The sequence below is a fragment of the Lynx rufus genome, unplaced genomic scaffold (genome assembly GCF_022079265.1).
Source record: "Lynx rufus isolate CCGP_SWC_20201006 ecotype Redwood Valley unplaced genomic scaffold, mLynRuf1.p SCAF_14, whole genome shotgun sequence".
In the NCBI taxonomy this organism is placed as follows: domain Eukaryota; kingdom Metazoa; phylum Chordata; class Mammalia; order Carnivora; family Felidae; genus Lynx; species Lynx rufus.
This window is the reverse complement of record NW_025814828.1, coordinates 56272381-56294191: the sequence shown is the minus strand read 5'-3', so window position 1 is coordinate 56294191 and position 21811 is coordinate 56272381. Positions and strand designations below refer to the sequence as shown.

Here is a 21811-nt window from a genome sequence, read left to right as displayed (position 1 = left end):
GACTATCGTCTTTGGAACATTAGTCCACCATCTTCTCAAGTTGCTGGCATTCTGAATAAAGCACCTCTCCTTTCCCATCATCACATCTCTCGACTACTGATTTTCACGTGGCAAGCAGGTGAACCTGTGTTTAGAACCCGTTGTCTGTCCTGTAGCATCAACACTACAAGATTCTTTGTAACTAGTCTTTGAGCCTCTAACAGGAACTCGACAGCAAGGAGTTAGAGACCCCTCTTCTATTTCTTTCAAAAAACAAATATGCTTTTTATGCAAATTTGCTAAACCCTTCCCTTTATTTTCAGGGAAAGTAAGTTTTCCCTGAAAACATCTTATATTGCAAAGGAAATACTCAAATTTAAAAATTACTGCCATAAAATAAAAGCACCTATTAAGAGCTTTGCTAACACTAATTAAAGGATTATATCCTATTAAGGTAAGGAAAAAAGTTGCAAAAGTACATGAAGTGTGCTGTTTATGAAAATTAGCTTTAGATGCACACATTTAAATATGGCTTTAATGCCACCTTCATAATTTGCGGGGTGTTGAGAATATATATTCCTTTTTGAATGATACTTTCTAAACCAATCCTGTTACCTTTCATATCATCCATGCCTCCCACAGCATAAAGTGCCCCCACAGTTGATTTTCTAGGCTTTGTCCGAGGACTTTGCATCATAGGTTGTCTCTCGGGTAAGAGATGATACTTCATAGCTTCCATTAGGAGCTTCTGACACTCAAGATCACCAGTAAACATGGAGCTGTTTTCAAGATCCACCAGTAAGTGAAAAGTAATGATGCATGGTATATGAAGTGAAGAACCCATCATTAAAAAGAACATATTTTTGTTTATGTAACTTTGGAGAAAACTTGATCTAGTTCAAATGTAAAAGTGTTAGTAATTTAAGTTAGTAACATATTTTATTCTTAGTAAATTTTTATGTTCACTTATGATTTCAAATGATTAACGATCTCATGGCAGTAGCTACTGATCTGTTCAGGTTTATTTGACATATTATTCATCTTTTGAATATATAAATATAAAATTTCAAGAAGTTAAAGTGAAAAGATACTCACAAAATGGGTTAGTGAAAGCAGGCCAATGTCTACACAAAGCAAGCATCTTCCAGTCTGCTGTATGAAGCTAAATAAGCAGGCACTTTATTGGTAGATTTAGAGAAATTGATACAAACATTCCCAGTTAAAATAAAGTAATATCACCCACAAAGGACTGCATCTTTATCATCAAATGACTTTTGTAAAATATTCTGAAAGCAGATGCTTTTTATCTATACATGTACATGTGAACATGAATAAAGTATATGTGTTAGTAAGTAGCCAATACATCAGCAATTATAGATGTTCAATCCTTTCTAATCATCATTGCCTGGCAGACAATAAGACCCTCATTGAATGGGATAAAAGCTAAGTAAAACATTTTTCCTGAGATGAGTTGAGAAGTGAAGAGATTGTTTCAGAATTTTACCAAGGGTCATTTATATTGGTTCATTGGAGTTTTGGCTCTACAGTATCATAGAGCATTGAGAGGAATAGCAAGTAGTTCTTGAGATTGGAAATGCTAACCTGACTCCATAAAGCTTCCCTGAACTTTCCTGTTCTGCAGTGGTAAAACCCGGCTCAGTTCTTATCTCACCTGTAATCTCTGATCGATCACTTTGATTTAGCTGGTGAGACCCCAGACATTTCCTTAATCCATATGCTGCTGAAAATCAGTTTGAAAACTGAACTATGTTATTTCTTTTCAAAATATTCTTCAGAGATTTACCAACATTTTATTTATATATTTAATTTCTGGAATATGTGTTTAAAGTCACTATTAAAATTGTTTTGGAAGGACTATATTCTGTATGCCATTACCAACCACTACCATCATTTGGAAAAGTTCACAATAGCATACATTTTAGGCATAAGACATACTCAGGGGTGAGAGGCCAAAAACCATTGGTTATGTGTTAGGGCTGGAAATTTCTCCTCATTCAAATAAAGTAAGAGAGGTCCAAACTAAGCAGTTTGCTGAAAGAACACCATATAGACAAAGCAGTGTAAAGTTAAGGGGCTCTGATCCTTTATACCAAGTCATGTCAATTTTTTGCATATCTAAGCATCATCTGGAGAACTTATTAAAATACAGATTCCTTGGCTTCACTCTCATAACTTGTCTCAGTAGATCTGTAGTGAGGGCCTGAGAAACTGAGTTTCTAACAAGCTCTCAAGCAATGCTATGCTGCTAGTTCAGGGACACTTTGAGCAGTAAAGTACTGCCTTAGAGAATCTGAAAAATATTATAGATCCTCTCATCAGAGTAACACACATAAGTGTACACACATTCACACAAATATAACATTCCCAATGATTCTTAACCTTGGGTCTAAAATTATATGTATATCTTGGGGCATCTGGGTGGCTTAGTTAAGCATCCGACTTTGGCTCAGGTCATAATCTCGTGGTTTGTGAGCTCGAGCCCTGCATCAGGCTCTGTGCTCACATCTCAGAGCCTGGAACCTGCTTTGGATTCTGTGTCTACCTCTCTCTCTGCCCCTCCCCTACTCATGTTCTGTCTCTCTCTGTCTCTCAAAAATAAACTTTTAAAAAATTAAAATTACATGTATATTTTAACATTTTTCTTTTTAATGTTACTATTGCTCTGCCCTTTGGATAAATTTGCTATACCCAAAAGGGTAGTCAAAGTTCTTTCATTCCATATGGATAGATTCTCAAGAGTAAACATGTAGTTTCATGGATTTAATTAACAGATAAAAGAAAAAAAAGTAGAGAAATCATCAGGAAATTAATATTCTATTTTTAATAATAACATTTAATTGTTGAAATTGATTAATTTTAATTATTAGAAACTACTGATCCACTAAACGTTCCTCTTTCCAATGTGGATGGTATTTTATGACTTCAGTCACAGGCTGTATAATATATGAAATATGCATATGTGCAATATATTCATATGTATGATATATAATTGATATCTTCTATTGATTAATTTGTTAACAGAAAAAAATGTGGTTATTACCAATGGTAGAAGTATATAGTGAGACTGCACTCCAACCTCACTAAACTTCACTTACTAAAATTCAGTATGAGGTAGGTCAATCCTGAATCATATCCAAAGGTGTTTGTTTTTAGAATCATTTTTACTATAATCCTTCAGCATACATGATGAGGATGCCATTATAATGATGCTGTGGTACATATGAAAATTTTATGATGTACTTTCAATCATAGCAGCTAATTAACCATGTTAGTATTATCCAGACTCTAACTGCTTCTTAGACTCTACTCTGGGATGGTATTATACTGGTTATTATCAGCTTGCCTAGAAGGTGGGCAGGAAAAGAAAAAAAAAAGAGCCTGGTCATTTTCTCTGCTTCTTACAAGTGCTGTTTGGCGAGAGAGGAAACAAATTAATGGATATGCTAAAATTTAGGGATTAGCTGTAGTTTATTTTAGTCTTTGTTTTCTTTCTTCATCAAATATAGTGTGAAATTAAAAGCTGGATATGTCCTTCTAGGAAACAAATACTTTACACTTCAATTAACAGAAATCCTCTGAATAAGATAAAATTAGACGAATAAGGAATGGATTAAGGCCTAGGGGTATTTTAGAACTATATGTTACCTTGGTAAATTTCCATACCTGTGGTGGAAGTAATGGCAGTCTGATAAAAGAAAGCAACATTGCTAGGTCTCCTTGCCTAGCCTGCACATCATACCCCACCCACTGCATTAGAGCGTGGAAAATAGTTTCTTCATCAGGCACATTAATGTCATCACTGCACAGAAGTTTTGAAATTTCATTAGCTGGAAGCAGGAGAAATTCTTGGTACTTTATGACCTCAATGAAGTGTTCCTAGAAAAGAAAGGTCTACTACTGAAACTTTGTACTTTGGAAACTTCTTAAACAAAATAAGCATATGAAGACATTTCACTTTGTTAAAATTCAGAAAAGGCCAGAAAGACAGATATATACATTTATAACAAATAGATACTATTGTTGCCTGTGACAAAGGGCATGGGAAGACTTCTGAAGCTGAGGAGCCAAGTGTTTACGCTAGGAATTATTTATTGAATGGAAGGGAGGACTGTAACTTCTTCACAGGCTGCATGGATAGTGTCTGATTTGATACCAGTGCTTTTCTCTCCCACCTGTTGTAGGTGGCAAAAGCTTATGACTCCAGAAGTGATTGGTGTTCAGTTGGTCTTTAGCCAAAAACCTTTAGAGGAAGGCTGGAAATTTTCAAGGTGGAGGCTACCTTAAAGACCGGGGAGAGGTAGCTCTGGCTGTGCATTTGAGGGGCAACATACTGAATTCCTTTGAGATGAGACAGATTGATGAAAAACTATTTTCTCTTATGGAAAAACATTATCTTTTATTAAACAAGGCAAAGATACATTTTACAATGGATAACAATATACAGATTTAGGACAATCTAAAAGAGACTCCTATGAAGTTTTTCTTTTTTTTTTATGGAGGGGAGTGGGGCTTTCAAATTTTACATATTCCTTATTTCTCTCTTCTGTTACAGTGTTGCACTTCATCAAGTATCAAATTTCAGGTAGCTGTGCTTCAATTATTTTTCATCAAAACACCAATATGTTTTTTCTTAATTATAATGTTGGATATTTTTCTATGACAACACAATGATCATTTTTAACATGTTTCATAGTAAAAATCTCGAACTTTAAATGTGATAAAATATACTTCCAAAATGGAAATAAACATGTCTAGTTGGTAATTTATGTTGCACAACAGATATTCTGAAAGCAGCTTAATACGGCCTCTAAATAAATTGGGGAGATCTTAGTTGAACCAAATCACTCTCTCAGCTCCACTCAGAATTTAGTTATTGTGGGACTGAGTTAGCTTAAATATTAAAGTTATTCATACAAAAACCATCATTTGATAGACCCATCAGGAAGCTCTGATACCATAAATTCCAAGCTAACGTGCCTATTTAAATGAAGGTCCCTCTTGCTACAAAGGCAAACAATTGAGATAGGATTTCTATTTTTACTGTAGCAGATGTCCCTGGTTGAAAATCCTCTCACCAACAGCAAAATAATGGAAGTAGTACTACAACTAATAATACATTACACTTGTACAGCACATCACACTTTCGCAAACATTAAGTCAAAAAAAATATTAAGTCATCATCAATGTAATCTTATGGGAGGTGATATTATTCTGATGAGAAAACAGGCTATGTGAATTGTTTGGTCTGTGCAATAAATGGCAAATAAACACTCAAACTTAAGTCTTCAGGTCTCCTCCATTTTGCTCAACACTGCAACTGCCTTTCATAAGTGACATAACTTTTATGAATGATTTGAGAAAGAGATAAAACACTTTAAAAGTAGTGGTTACCTACTACTGGTAGTGGATGTTAGCTCTGAGAGCTTATATCATATGTCAATATTATGGAAGACATATCTCATTCTCCTTTCTATCCACTCTCCAATGAAAGAAAAGAAAAACAGAGAATAAGATAAAAACAGAGAGGGTGGCAAACCATAAGAGACGCTTAAATACAGACAACAACTTGAGGGTTGCTGGAGGTGAGGTGGGTGGGGAGATGTGCTAAATGGGTGATGGGCATTAAGATGAGTCCATCCTTAATGGTAATGGACATCCATTAATGGGTAATGTTGGGATGAGCACCTGGTGTTATAGGTAAGTGATGAATCACTGGGTACTACTCCTGATACCAATAATACACTATATGTTAGCCAACTTGAATTTAAATAGATAAATTTAAATGATTTAAAAAAGCAAATAAATGAGAGAGAGAGAGAGAGAGAGGAGAGAGAGAGAGACAGATTGGCCCAGTATGTAAAATCTACTCAATGGCTAATGTGGATCATAGACAAATCTATAAAATGTGATTATGTATTTGACACAGCTAAGAAATGATTCAAATGGTTTATATGATGATTATATTTCTAGTGAGAAATTAGAGTTTATCATAGAATATATTATGGTTTCTGGGTAGCTGCCTGATGACACTACTGAAAATTTTTTGGCAATATAGTAAATTAGTGTAAATAAAGAAAAAATATATTGGTTTAAAGGATCTAAATGCGGCACTGCAATATGCAGTATTGTAGAGAAAAATTTAGTTAAGTTTGAAGAGAAATTTAAATTGTTTTATTTTGGAATTATTTTGTTTTTAATTTCAAGGTAAACACTTTCTTCTGTGCATATTCTCGAGTCGTCTTTTGTACGTTTGACTTGATATTAATTTTTTAATCGACACTTACTTTGTTGTAAAACTTACTAAAAGAACATAGCATACATGCTGAGTTTTTCATCAGTGCAGACTACTATTTATATGCTTGTGATGGCTAATTTTATATATCAACATGACTTACCCAAGGAGTGTTTAAACTTTGGATCAAACATTCTGGGATTGTCTGTGAGGGTGTTTCTGAATGAGGCCGATTCACATTAGGAAGGGCCATCTGTTTTATTCAGTCTATGATTCAAATGTTTGTAATTAGGTCTTAAGAGTTTATTACTTTTAAACATTAAAATTATATTTATAATATCAATACAGCATTACAAAAACAAATTATAGCAAGACATTTGCCTACTTTGTTTCATTTATAATAGATACTAAAATAACTAAAACTGATTCAATGAGGCAACAGTATTGTGTTTTTATGCACATCCTGATTTAACACTCAGTTTCAGTCTCATAATTTAAAAAGGAAGACAAGTTCATTTTGTGCAACAAAAATAATGTAAGCTGTTTATCAGAAAGTTTTGTCTGTGAGAGTAAGATAACAAACAGGAAATTAATACTTAGTTTAATAATTTAAGTAATTTAACAGGTAGTTTTCATGTTTGGAATTTGTGGTAAGTTTAATCTTTAAACTATATAACTGTTGTTCCTATAGACTATATGGCATTTGTATTTAGGACATATGAATATAAATAGCACAATTAGATAACATATATTAAATATCAGTCCATTGTAATATTTTTCTCCCCACAATGCTATTATTTCATAAATATGTTGGAATTTTTTAATTTATTTATTTATTATTTTTGAGAAACACAGAAAGAGAGAGAGCAGGGGAGGGCTAGAAAGAGAGGGAAAAATCTCAAGCAGGGTCTGTGTTGTCAGTGCAGAGGACATGGGCTCGAATTCATGAAACTGTGATCGTGACCTGAGCTGAAATCAAGAGTCGGTCGCTCAACCTACTGAACTACCCAAGTTCTCTTGAAAACTCAAATTTTAAACAATGACTAGGGGTGGGAAAAAAGAGGGAGAAAATTTTACCAAGAAAATTTAGAGAATCCAAGCATTAGAAAGTTGAAATTTTTAAGGTCTGTATTAAATTCTAACAAAATATTGTTTGTTTGTATCTCAATCCTAAAATTATAATGTTAATTTTATTTTTAGATGTGACTATCTATTGTTTGATTTTATTTACTTGCACTTTTATTTTCAAATCTTAAATAACTGTAGCAATTTTCTTATCTTGAAATATTTATCATGTAGTTGAGTTTCACAGAAAGATCGATCCCTGGATTTTCCTTGTTTCAGAGGTTAAAAAGTTAATTTTCTAATCTGTATCAGGGAATTATTAACATTAAAAGTAATTTAATATACTTTGACTACTTTTTCTTGCCCTCTTCCCTACAGGTAATCTGTATTTCATGTCACTGTCACTTGACTGAATAAAGACAATCTTATCACATGGAATTTTTAAAGAATTAACACATACAAATATGTTCAGTTAATTTATTAGAATTACTTATTGAATTGAGAAGGATTTTAAGTCAGTTAAGTTAAAGGATTGAGCTGCAAATGGTTTTTAACCAAAATAGATGTTTTTGTTAAGACATAGAATATTCATTCTTTAAAATTGGCTGATTTTGATAATTCTCAAGCTCTTTCAGATAATATTGATATATTGATTAGTTTTTATTGAATGTTACTTATATTTCATTAGAAATCATAATGTATACAATTTTAGAAACTAAAGTTCTAATATTATTTAAAAAACCAGGGACAAAAAGATCAAATTATCCCATTAAAAATGAGTCAAAGACATGAATAAACATTTTTCCAAAGAAGACATCCAGATGGCTAACAGATACATGAAAAGATGCTCAACATCATTCATCATCAGAAAAACACAAATGAAACTACAATGAAATATCACCTCACATCTGTCAGAATGGCTAAAATCAACAAGATAAGAAACAAACAGGGGCTGGTGAGGATGTGGAGAAAGGGTAACCCTCTTACACTGTTAGTGGGAATGCAAACGGGTGCAAGCAGCTTGGAAAACAGTATCCCAAAAGGTTAAAAATAGAACTACACTACAATACAGCAGTTGCACTACTAGGTACTTATACAAATAATACAAAAGTACTAATTTGAAAGGATACATGCACCCCAGTGTTTATAGCAGCATTATCAACATTAGTCAAGTTGTGGGAAAAAAAAAACAAAAAACAAGTGTTCATCATGTGATGAATCGATAAAGAAGTGGTATCTATATACATAGAATATTATGCAGCCATAAAAAAAGAATGAAATCATACCATTTGCAATGACATGGGTAGAGATAGAGTATTGTGCTAAGAGAAATAAGCCAGAGAAAGACAAATGCCATATGAGTTAACTCATACGTGGAATTTAAGAAAAAGAAAAATCGTGGGGGAGAAAAGAAGAAAACAAAGAAACAGACTCTTAAATATAGAGAACAAACTGATGGTTACCAGAGGGGGGTGGGCTGGGGGATGGGCTAAATAGGTGATGGGTATTAAGGAGTGCACTTGTGATGAACACCAGGTGTTCTATGTACATGTTGAATCACTAAGTTGTACACCTGAAACTAATATTACACTCTCTATTAACTAAATGGAATGTACATAAAAACTAAAAAAAATCAAGCACATTATATTTTCTTAATATTGTGGATTCTACTTGAAATATATACTTCTTTAGTTTAATATTTGCAATATATATATATACACATACATAATTTCTCCAAGCTTTGAGATTTAATTAAACCTTTTCACCTTAAAAATTGAGAAACTTGCTTGAGTGCAGCTCAACAAGACAAATATTTTTATCTAATATCCATTATGTCAGTCATTTGCAAATTATATAAATTTATATTGATTTTTATTTTTATGCCAACATTATAGTCTTTACTTTGAAAAGGTTTTTGGAAAGTTTTTTTTTTTTTACTGTTTTCTTCTAAGAGTAATACACACACACACACATTGTATATTTATGCACACACACACACACACACATATGCATGTGTACACATATATATTAGTAAACGAATCAGTAAGTTAGATATTGTGTTAATATAATATTACTACAAGGTAATTTGAAACAATTTATTTTACCATTGTGTAATTATGTGCCACACTTAGGAGCTCTGTACAACCCTGGGCATCTCCAAATGATGGAATCCCTAAGCAGTTTGAAGGGTGGAGCTTCCTTATGAGAAAATTGGAGCAGACTTCAATGACTTGAGTCAGCTGCAAGAGACAAGCTGCAGTCAGTAAATTTTCAATAGTATCTTCTTTTAAATGCAGGACACCTAGATGGTTTGAAAAAGTAAAGAATGATTATATGTCCCATTATATAAGACATGAATGTGCTAGCTAGTTGAATTTTTCATTTTCTCTAATTTCTAGGGCTATCTTTTCTAGTGCACAGTAACCACTGCGGGGATATGTTTTGAGGTCTCAAAATACTCTTTTGAGGCCATCATGTGCAAGGGAGTCTGTATAAACACTAATAAGATGGCTGAAGGGAGCCAGACTAGATTATCAAATACAATTGTAGCAAATGAACAGTGAACACTATTATTGCAAAGAACAGCAACTAGTTATTTCTTTATAATTTTAGGCCTGCATCTAAATCTTATATCAACTGGCTGGTCCATTTGGAAAACCATGTGACTCTTAATCTTGGGGTCATGATTTAGAGACCCATGTTGGGGGTAGAGATTACTTAAATAAAAACTTTTAATAAAAGCAAAATAAATGTTATATCAACTGTAAGCAATATGATTCAAGGAGCATTATATTATACTGTATAAGGACCATACAATTGCCCATACAGGTAACATTTATATGGAAAAAAAAAATAAAACATTTGGTAACTAAGTAGAACACTAATGTTATCTGTCCATTTTTTCTTTGCATCTACATTATTAATTGATAAGAATAACTTGCTCAGATATTATGCATGGGACTGACACCTGGCATTGTCTCAAAAGAAAAATAATATTGCTAATAGTTCATAAATAAATGTTTGTATGATTATTTTCTCAGATATAAAAAAAGGCTCTGTTTAAAATATCTGTGAAGAGATCTTTAAAATATTCAGAGCCATTTTAGCTATTTTCTGTGTGTGTGTGTGTGTGTGTGTGTGTGTGTAGTTTTTGGAGGAAGCATTATTGATAAATTATTGCAAATGTTATGTTAGTAAGTTGTATTTCTTTTTTTGTTTATCCAAGCTATAGGTAACTTATAAAGAATGAAATTTCCTATGGATATGTTCTATAAATTATTCTTTGATAGTTTTCCCTGCAAAATGCACTCATATGGATTCTATATGTTTGCATAAACATAAAGAAAAGAGCTGTGAGATGCTCTGTATTTGGTTCAGCCTCTAAATATGTTGCAAAAGGATCTGGTCCATCAGCAGACTTTCTTGTGTTGTTTTATTTTTGTCCTGGATTTTGAAGGGAAAGTCCTGCCCATATCTCATGAGACCCAGAGAAGTTATCAAGTATTCTCAGCTCCAGATATAAAGCTTAACATCCTATATACATTGAAACTTGGCCTAGTTATTAAGAATATTCATTTCTTAATAAATAAAATTGTAAAGCTCCTAGAAGGAAACGCTAAAAAATCTTTTTGACATTGGTCTTGGCAATAATTTCTTGTATAATATACCAAAAGACAGGCAACTACAACTAAAATAAACAAGTGGGACTTCATCAAAGTAAAGAACTTCTGAATAGTAAAGGAAATATAAAATATATTGAAAAGGCAATATACAGAATGAGAGAAAAATACTGCAAAGCATATATCTGATAAGGGGTTAATGACAAAAATACATAAAGAACTCATAGAATACAATAGTACAAAAGCAAATAATCCAATTAAAAATGAGCAAATAACCTAAATAGACATTTTTTCCAAAGACCTACAAATAACCAATAGGGACATGAAAATATGCTTAACATCACTAATTATCAGGTAAATGTAAACCAAAACTCATTCCCATTAGGATGGCTATTAGCAAAAAGAGCAGGGATAACCAATGTTGGTGAGGCTTCGAAGAAAAGGGAGTATTTACACATTGTTTGTGGGACTGTAAATTGATACAGCTTTATGGAAAACAGTATGGTGTTTTCTGAAATAATTGGAAAATAAAACTACCTTATCATTCAGCAACTCCACTCCTGATTGTATGTACAAAGAAATAAAATCAGGATCTTAAGAGATATATGGACTCCCATGTTTGTTACAGTATTATTAGCAATAGCTAAGATATGAAAACAACCAAACAATATACATATCCTTCAACACTTGAATGTATATATATATAGCACCTTAGGGATGCCAAGTAGAGTTTTAGTCTCCAGGGAGGGGCTGAGAGGGGGAAATAGGGAGGTTCATCTCAAAGGGTGTAAATTTTCAGTTATAGGATATATAAGTTCTGAGAATATAACATACAGCATGGTGTCTATAGTTAATAATATGGTATTGGGTACTGTGTACTTGAAAATTATTGAGAGTATATCTTAAGCATTCTCACCACAAAAACAATTAATAATTTGAGATAATGTGTACATCATTATTAAGGATTATAATTAATATAATAATAATTAAGGTAATTATTATTAATTATCTTCATCTTAGTAATTATTCCACTTGCATATATATATAGCAAATTATCACATAGTACACTTTAAATATAGACACTTATATTTTTCAATTATTCCTCAATAAAGTTGGAATTAATTAATTAATTAATTAATATTTCTTGGCTCCCAAACTCATCTCTTTACCTTTGCCTTACAGTTTGAGTAAATATGACTTTGTTATTTCAAAGGAAAGACTAAATCTCTAATATAGAGTTGGAATATTATACTTCCTCTCTAGTTTTTACAAATGAGAATGTATCCACAACATTCAAGAGAAAGACAGATATATGCTTGTATTTTTGTGTTAAAATAGCTTTATTCTCTCAGGGTCAAAATTTTATGTTATATTATTTATCTCTTACTCTTTCATAATACTGAATTTAAAACCTGATTTTGCACCTTACTACCTTCATAAAGTTACTTAACTAGTCAATCCTTCAATTTTCTCACTTGCAGAATAGAAATAATAATAATGTAAGTCATATAATGTAGAGTTATTGTGAGGATTGAATGACTTAATAGGTGCCACTTTACCTGTGTAAGCATACTGCACCAAGGAATTAAGTGCTTTAGGATCAACTCCTTCCATCCTGACCTCTTCTTGTTTGGCTTCAAATACATCGTTAGTAAACATTGCAGCAAAATAATCGGACACTGCACTGAGAACCAACCTGGAAATGGGAATGATTCATAGGAACTTAAATGAGACCAGTATATCATTGAAAAGTTTGAAATGCAGTCAGTAAGTTTTTAACACTGCTGAGTTCGTTATCTGCATGAATCTTTCACAGTTCAGTATAGTGAAATTAGAATGGTAAATTAGGTAAGTTTATTTTCTTTTGAGGATTTGTGATGTTTTACATGTATTTCTTTAAAGTTTGGATCTTCTAAATATTACACAGGGAAATGGATCATATATGCTAATACTTTTTCAATATAGGAAGATAAAAAGATACTTTCCTCAGCATTCTAATTTGTTTTCAACGGACAAATTCATTCTCATTCGAGTGCTTTACTAACAAAATATTCTGTCTGCATAAGGATACTTACCTATGGGCTGGAATTCGGAGGTGTCCCACAATAAGAAGTACATTACACAGTTGTTTCTCTTTCAGATAGTTCTCCATTTTGTGAAGAGTTTGTTCTGCATGAATTACAGCATGAAACTGCTCCTCAGATCCATGAACATTCATTTCTTCAGGATATTGTGTATCTAATCTAAAAGGGGTGTAAGAGTGAAAATATGGTTTATTCTCTTAGTGAGTATGCAAATGTCCAATGCAAATTTTGGCACATCAACTTCTAAGAGAAATATGCTGGATTAGATAAAATTTAAATATGCCTTCCAATCTTAAATATTTCACTATAATTACTGTCTGACCTTCCATTAAAGTGAAGTGTCATGATTCATATTTTTACCTGGAATGGAACCATAAATTTGTATAGTTCCATTGCAGGGCTAGTGGTAATTTTTATATGCACAAACATAAACTTCAAAATGCCAGCCTTTTTCTTTGATTTTTATTGGTATCACAATTATGTTATTGGGCACAAAATCATAGACATGATTCAAAATATTTTTCAAATTTCATTATGAACTGAAACTTCTCCATAGAATACTCATTACACAACAGAAATATTTCTTGAAGAATCTCAAACTTGAGATTTCTCTACAATATGTCAGCCCCATCAAAAGAATATACAATTTCCATCTTATATATACTTTTTCAGGATTTATTGAGATATAATTAATATACAACATTGTGTGTGTTTAAGATGTACAATGTAATGAATTAATATATGTATGTATTGTGAAGTTATTACTACAATAAGGTTAATTAACACATCCATCACCTCACATAGTTACCATTTTTCATGTGTGTGGTTAAAATATTTAAGACCTATGGTCTTAGGAGACTTTCAAGTTAAGATGGTGGAGCAGCATGGAGATCCTCAGCTTGTCTTGCCCCTGACACAGCTAGATCAGCATCAAGACATTTTGCACACCTAGGAAATTGACCTTAGGTTAACACAACAATCTGCATAATTTGAGCCACAGAACTCAGGAAGTACATGGCACAAAGCTGTGAACTGTGGGAGAAAAGCTGTGGAGGGTAGGAAGCTGTTTTTGCATAGAGAGGATGGAGAAAGGGGGAGAGTGCAGCATATGTCAGGAGAGTGCAGGAAAAACACTAGTCCAAAAGTAGTTGGAGAAAAAGAGAGTGAAAATACTTGCCCAAATGTAGCTGGACAGAAAGAAAGAGTGAAAACACTCACAGGGGACTGAACAAGAAATTTGTTCCCCAAAACCACTGATGGCAAGAAAGGAGAGGGTTTCAATACCACGAGGATTCTATAAACAGTGGAGTTCAGAGTCTAAAGTTCCAGAGTTCAGTGCTTGTGGTGCTCTGGTGAGGAAGCAGGGTGAATCCCTAGGAGCAGGGAGTGGGGTCTGGTGGGTCTCTATGCCACATGGGGAGAAGCAGTTCCCCTGCTTGGAGAACATTTGGTAAAGAACATATGGCCTCCCCAAAGGCATAGGTCCCAGCAGACTCTGGAGAGCAGACACATTTGCTGGTATTGGGACAAAGATGCCAGAGTGCAGTGAAACTTAGTGTCAGCTGTGTTTTGTGATTTGCCATTATCTCTGAATGTCTGCTGTTGCATGATTATACAAACATTTTCTGGGGTGAACTGGCACCTGGCCATTGCTCAGGGAAACCCTCCCCCAAAAGTTGACATGGGTACAAGCCACAAGGGTCTCTGAAGTTTGGGGTTTTATTTATTTATTTATTTATTTATTTATTTATTTTTTATATATATGAAATTTATTGACAAATTGGTTTCCATACAACACCCAGTGCTCATCCCAAAAGGTGCCCTCCTCAATACCCATCACCCACCCTACCCTCCCTCCCACCCCCCATAAACCCTCAGTTTGTTCTCAGTTTTTAACAGTCTCTTATGCTTTGGCTCTCTCCCACTCTAACCTCTTTTTTTTTTCCTTCCCCTCCCCCATGGGTTCCTGTTAAGTTTCTCAGGATCCACATAAGAGTGAAACCATATGGTATCTGTCTATCTCTGTATGGCTTATTTCACTTAGCATTACACTCTCCAGTTCCATCCACGTTGCTACAAAAGGCCATATTTCATTTTTTCTCATTGCCACGTAGTATTCCATGGTGTATATAAACCACAATTTCTTTATCCATTCATCAGTTGATGGACATTTAGGCTCTTTCCATAATTTGGCTATTGTTGAGAGTGCTGCTATGAACATTGGGGTACAAGTGCCCCTATGCATCAGTACTCCTGTATCCCTTGGATAAATTCCTAGCAGTGCTATTGCTGGGTCATAGGGTAGGTCTATTTTTAATTTTCTGAGGAACCTCCACACTACTTTCCAGAGTGGCAGCACCGATTTGCATTCCCACCAACAGTGCAAGAGGGTTCCCGTTTCTCCACATCCTCTCCAGCATCTATAGTCTCCTGATTTGTTCATTTTGGCCACTCTGACTGGCCTGAGGTGATATCTGAGTGTGGTTTTGATTTGTATTTCCCTGATAAGGAGCGACGCTGAACATCTTTTCATGTGCCTGTTGGCCATCTGGATGTCTTCTTTAGAGAAGTGTCTATTCATGTTTTCTGCCCATTTCTTCACTGGGTTATTTGTTTTTCAGGTGTGGAGTTTGGTGAGCTCTTTATAGATTTTAGATACTAGCCCTTTGTCCGATATGTCATTTGCAAATATCTTTTCCCATTCTGTTGGTTGCCTTTTAGTTTTGTTGGTTGTTTCCTTTGCTGTGCATAAGGTCCCAGTAATTCACGTTTGCTTCTAATTCCCTTGCCTTTGGGGATGTGTCGAGTAAGAGAATGCTACGGCTGAGGTCAGAGAGGTCTTTTCCTCCTTTCTCCTCTAAGGTTTTGATGGTTTCCTGTCTCACATTTAGGTCCTTTATCCATTTTGAGTTTATTTTTGTGAATGGTGTGAGAAAGTGGTCTAGTTTCAACCTTCTGCATGTTGCTGTCCAGTTCTCCCAGCACCATTTGTTAAAGAGGCTGTCTTTTTTCCATTGGATGTTCTTTCCTGCTTTGTCAAAGATGAGTTGGCCATACGTTTGTGGGTCTAGTTCTGGGGTTTCTATTCTATTCCAGTGGTCTGTGTGTCTGTATTTGTGCCAATACCATGCTGTCTTGATGATGACAGCTTTGTAGTAGAGGCTAAAGTCTGGGATTGTGATGCCTCCTGCTTTGGTCTTCTTCTTCAGAATTCCTTTGGCTATTCGGGGCCTTTTGTGGTTCCATAGGAATTTTAGGATTGCTTGTTCTAGTTTCGAGAAGAATGCTGGTGCAATTTTGATTGGGATTGCATTGAATGTGTAGATAGCTTTGGGTAGTATTGACATTTTGACAATATTTATTCTTCCAATCCATGAGCAGGGAATGTCTTTCCATTTCTTTATATCTTCTCCAATTACCTTCATAAGCTTTCTATAGTTTTCAGCATACAGATCCTTTACATCTTTGGTTAGATTTATTCCCAGGTATTTTAGGCTTCTTGGTGCAATTGTGAATGGGATCAGTTTCTTTGTCTTTCTGTTGCTTCATTGTTAGTGTATAAGAATGCAACTGATTTCTGTACAATGATTTTGTATCCTGCAACTTGGCTGAATTCATCTATCAGTTCTAGCAGACTTTTGGTGGAGTCTATCGGACTTTCCATGTATAATATCATGTCATCTGCAAAAAGCGAAAGCTTGACTTCATCTTTGCCAAATTTGATGCCTTTGATTTCCTTTTGTTGTCTGATTGCTGATGCTAGCACTTCCAGCACTATGTTAAACAACAGCGGTGAGAGTGGGCATCCCTGTCGTGTTCCTGATCTCAGGGAAAAAGCTCTGTTTTTCCCCGTTCAGGATGATGTTAGCTGTGGGCTTTTCATAAATGGCTTTTATGATCTTTAAGTATGTTCCTTCTATCCCGACTTTCTCAAGGGTTTTTATTAAGAAAGGGTGCTGAATTTTGTCAAAGGCCTTTTCTGCATCCATTGATAGGATCATATGGTTCTTCTCTTTTTTTTTTTGTTAATGTGATGTATCACGTTGATTGATTTGCGAATGTTGAACCAGCCCTGCATCCCAGGAATGAATCCCACTTGATCATGGTGAATAATTCTTTTTATAGGCTGTTGAATTCGATTTGCTAGTATCTTATTGACAATTTTTGCATCCATATTCATAAGGGATATTGGCCTCTAGTTCTCTTTTTTTACTGGGTCTCTGTCTGGTTTAGGAATCAAAGTAATACTGGCTTCATAGAATGAGTCTGGAAGTTATCCTTCCCTTTCTATTTCTTGGAATAGCTTGAGAAGGATAGGTAATATCTCTGCTTTAAACGTCTGGTAGAACTCCCCTGGGAAGCCATCTGGTCCTGGACTCTTATTTGTTGGGAGATTTTTGATAACCGATTCAATTTCTTCACTGGTTATGGGTCTGTTCAAGCTTTCTCTTTCCTCCTGATTGAGTTTTGGAAGAGTGTGGGTGTTCAGGAATTTGTCCATTTCTTCCAGGTTGTCCAATTTTTTGGCATATAATATTTCATAGTATTCCCTGATAATTGCTTGTATCTCTGAGGGATTGGTTTTAATAATTCCATTTTGATTCATGATTTTATCTATTTGGGTCATCTCCCTTTTCTTTTTGAGAAGCCTGGCTAGAGGTTTGTCAATTTTGTTTATTTTTTCAAAAAACCAACTCTTGGTTTCGTTGATCTGCTCTACAGTTTTTTTAGATTCTATATTGTTTATTTCTGCTCTGATCTTTATTATTTCTCTTCTTCTGCTGGGTTTAGGCTGTCTTTGCTGTTCTGCTTCTATTTCTTTTAGGTGTGCTGTTAGATTTTGTATGTGGGATTTTTCTTGTTTCTTGAGATAGGCCTGGATTGCAATGTATTTTCCTCTCAGGACTGCCTTCGCTCCGTCCCAAAGCGTTTGGATTGTTGTATCTTCATTTTCGTTTGTTTCCATATATTTTTTAATTTTTTTTCTAATTGCCTGGTTGACCCACTCATTCGTTAGTAGGGTGTTCTTTAACCTCCATGCTTTTGGAGGTTTTCCAGACTTTTTTCTGTGGTTGATTTCAAGCTTCATAGCATTGTGGTCTGAAAGTATGCATGGTAATTTCAATTCCTGTAAACTTATGAAGGGCTGTTTTGTGACCCAGTATATGAACTATCTTGGAGAATGTTCCATGTGCACTAGAGAAGAAAGTATATTCTGTTGCTTTGGGATGCAGAGTTCTAAATATATCTGTCAAGTCCATCTGATCCAATGTCTCATTCAGGGCCCTTGTTTCTTTATTGACCATGTGTCTAGATGATCTATCCATTTCTGTAAGTGGGGTGTTAAAGTCCCCTGCGGTTACCACATTCTTATCGATAAGGTTGCTTATGTTTATGAGTAATTGTTGTATATATTTGGGGGCTCCGGTATTCGGCGCATAGACATTTATAATTGTTAGCTCTTCCTGATGGATAAACCCTGTAACTATTATATAATATCCTTCTTCATCTCTTGTTACAGCCTTTAATTTGAAGTCTAGTTTGTCTGATATAAGTATGGCTACTCCAGCTTTCTTTTGGCTTCCAGTAGCATGATAAATAGTTCTCCATCCCCTCACTCTCAATCTAAAGGTGTCCTCAGGTCTACAATGAGTCTCTTGTAGACAGCAAATAGATGGGTCTTGTTTTTTTATCCATTCTGATACCCTATGTCTTTTGGTTGGTGCATTTAATCCATTTACATTCAGTGTTATTATAGAAAGATAGGGGTTTAGAGTCATTGTGATGTCTGTATGTTTTATGCTTGTAGTGATGTCTCTGGTACTTTGTCTCATAGGGTCCCCCTTAGGATCTCTTGTAGGGCTGGTTTAGTGGTGACAAATTCCTTCAGTTTTTGTTTGTTTGGGAAGGCCTTTATCTCTCCTTCTATTCTAAATGACAGACTTGCTGGGTAACGGATTCTCAGCTGCATATTTTTTCTGTCTAGCACGCTGAAAATCACGTGCCAATTCCTTCTGGCCTGCCAAGTTTCAAAAGAGATCAGTCACGAGTCTTATAGGTCTCCCTTTATATGTGAGGGCATGTATACCCCTTGCTGCTTTAAGAATTTTCTCTTTATCCTTGTATTTTGCCAGTTTCACTATGATATGTTGTGCAGAAGATCGATTCAAGTTACGTCTGAAGGGAGTTCTCTGTGCCTCTTGGATTTCAATGCCTTTTTCCTTCCCCAGTTCAGGGAAGTTCTCAGCTATTATTTCTTCAAGTACCCCTTCAGCACCTTTCCCTCTCTCTTCCTCCTCTGGGATACCAATTATGCGTATATTATTTCTTTTTAGTGTATCACTTAGTTCTCTAATTTTCCCCTCATACTCCTGGTTTTTTTTGTCTCTCTTTTTCTCAGCTTCCTCTTTTTCCATAACTTTATCTTCTAGTTCACCTATTCTCTCCTCTGCCTCTTCCATCCGAGCCGTGGTGGTTTCCATTTTGTTTTGCATTTCATTTAAAGCGTTTTTCAGCTCCTCGTGACTGTTTCTTAGTCCCTTGATCTCTGTAGCAAGAGATTCTCTGCTTTCCTGTGTACTGTTTTCAAGCCCCGCGATTAATTTTATGACTACTATTCTAAATTCACTTTCTGTTACATTATCAAAATCCTTTTTGATCAGCTTATTAGCTGTTGTTATTTCCTGGAGGTTCTTCTTAGGGGAATTCTTCTGCTTGGTCATTTTGGGTAGTCCCTGGTGTGGTGAAGACCTGCAGGGCACTTCCCCTGTGCTGTGGTGTATAACTGGAGTTGGTGGGCGGGCCATAGTCCAACCTGATGTCTGCCCCCAGCCCACCGCTGGGGCCACAGTCAGACTGGTGTGTGCCTTCTCTTCCCCTCTCCTAGGGGCGGGATTCACTGTGGGGTGGCGTGGCCCATCTGGGCTACTTGCACACTGCCAGGCTTGTGATGCTGGGGATCTGGCGTATTAGCTGGGGTGGGTAGGCAAGGTGCCCGGGGGCAGGAGGGGCAGGCTTAGCTTGCTTCTCCTTAAGTTATCCACTTCAGGAGGGGCCCTGTGGCAGTGGGAGGGAGTCAGATCCGCTGCCGGAGGTTTGGCTCCGCAGAAGCACAGAGTTGGGTGTTTGGGCGGAGCAAGCAATTTCCCTGGCAGGAACTGGTTCCCTTTGGGATTTTGGCTGGGGGATGGGCGGGGTGATGGCGCTGGCGAGCGCCTTTGTTCCCCACCAAACTGAGCTCTGTCGTCCGGGGGCTCAGCAGCTCTCCCTCCCTTTGTCCTCCAGCCTTCCCACTTTCGGAGCAGAGCTGTTAACTTATGACCTCCCAGACGCTAAGTCGCGCTTGCTGTGGGAACACAGTCCGTCAGGCCCCTCCGCTTTTGCAAGCCAGACTCGGGGGCTCTGGTTGGCTGGCGAGCCGCCCCTCCGCCCCGGCTCCCTCCCACCAGTCCGTGGAGTGTGCTCCGCCTAGCCACCCTTCCTACACTCTTCCCTGGGCCTCTCGTCTGCGCTTGGGTCTGGCGACTCCATTCTGCTAATCCTCTGGCGGTTTTCTGGGTTATTTAGGCAGGTGTAGGTGGAATCTAAGTGATCAGCAGGACGCGCGGTGAGCCAAGCGTCCTCTTACGCCGCCATCTTCCCTCGAGCCTGAATTTTGGGGTTTTAAAACACAAAACCATCTGAGATAAAACTCTAGAAGGAGGTGCCCCTTGGCAGGCTGATGGAATGGACAAGGACAGGGTATAGGCAGGGAGTGGATGGAGGTCTGAGACAAAGGAGGGTGCTTGATCACAGGTAGGTGAGAGAGTTAATTTCTTCTGGCAGAGACGAGAGAGCTGGATTTCCATAGTCTCCTGCAAACAAGCATGCTCATGCATGCACATATACTCTATGCTGATCCACCACAGTAAGCTAAGCAGTGCCACCTAGTGGGGAACAGAGCCATAACACGGAGGCCTGCCCATTTGCACTCTCCAAGCATAACCCCTAGAAAACCAGCAGAAAACCCTCCACCTGCTTAGTATATGGACTTTAGAGTGATTCATGATATAACTTCTAGGGGAACCTGGATGTAAACTCATTTGGGTTTCATTTTGTTTGCTGGTTCATTTATAACTTCATTTTGTTTGATTCTGTTTTTGTTCAAATATTGTTTTTTCCTTTTGTTTTCTTGGATATAGAAAAATGTATTTTTATTTTCTTTTTTTAATTTTTAAATTAGTTTTTATTTTAATTTTTAATTTTTAAAATTTTTATTCTATTTTATTTTCTTTATTTTGTTTTATTCTATTTACTATATACATTTTTAATTTTTAAATTTATTAACTTTTTTCTTTACTTGCTTTTCATTCCCCTTTTCCTCTGTTCTATCAAGCTTCTTTCAACAGGCAGACCAAAATGCACCTAAGATATAGCTTCCTTTATTATATTGCTTTGTTTTCCTTTTTTAATTTTCATTTTATTTTTCTTCCTCCAAAATGAAAAATGAAGGAATTCACCCAGAAGAAAGAACAAGAGAAATGACAGCCAGGGTCTTAAAACATATATATAAGCAAAATGTCTGAATTAGAATTTACAACCACGACAATAAGTGTACTAGCTAGGGGTTGAAAAACAATAGAATCCAATTCTGCAGACATAAAAGGAGTAAAAGCTAGTTAGGACGAAATTGAAAATACTGTAACCAAGATGCAATCAAATAGATGCCCGCCAGCAAGGATAGATGAAGAAGAACAGTGAATCAGCAATATAGAACACAAAATTGGCAAAAATAATGAAGCAGATAAAAGAGGTAAACAAAGGCAACAGAG

General features: G+C 35.9%; 1 protein-coding gene across 1 annotated transcript in view; it reads right to left on the bottom strand.

Moving 5' to 3' along the window:
* The window catches only part of KLHL4 (kelch like family member 4), a 56049-nt gene extending 35413 nt beyond the window's left edge, over positions 1-20636 (bottom strand). Inside the window, exons 1-6 of the mRNA XM_047075804.1 lie at positions 20629-20636; positions 12993-13160; positions 12477-12613; positions 9403-9599; positions 3664-3876; positions 595-781 (exon numbers count right to left, since the gene is read on the bottom strand). Coding sequence (XP_046931760.1) covers positions 595-781; positions 3664-3876; positions 9403-9599; positions 12477-12613; positions 12993-13160; positions 20629-20636 — 910 coding nt within the window. The remainder of the gene's footprint in view (positions 1-594; positions 782-3663; positions 3877-9402; positions 9600-12476; positions 12614-12992; positions 13161-20628) is intronic.
* Between the last annotated feature and the right edge of the window lie 1175 nt (positions 20637-21811).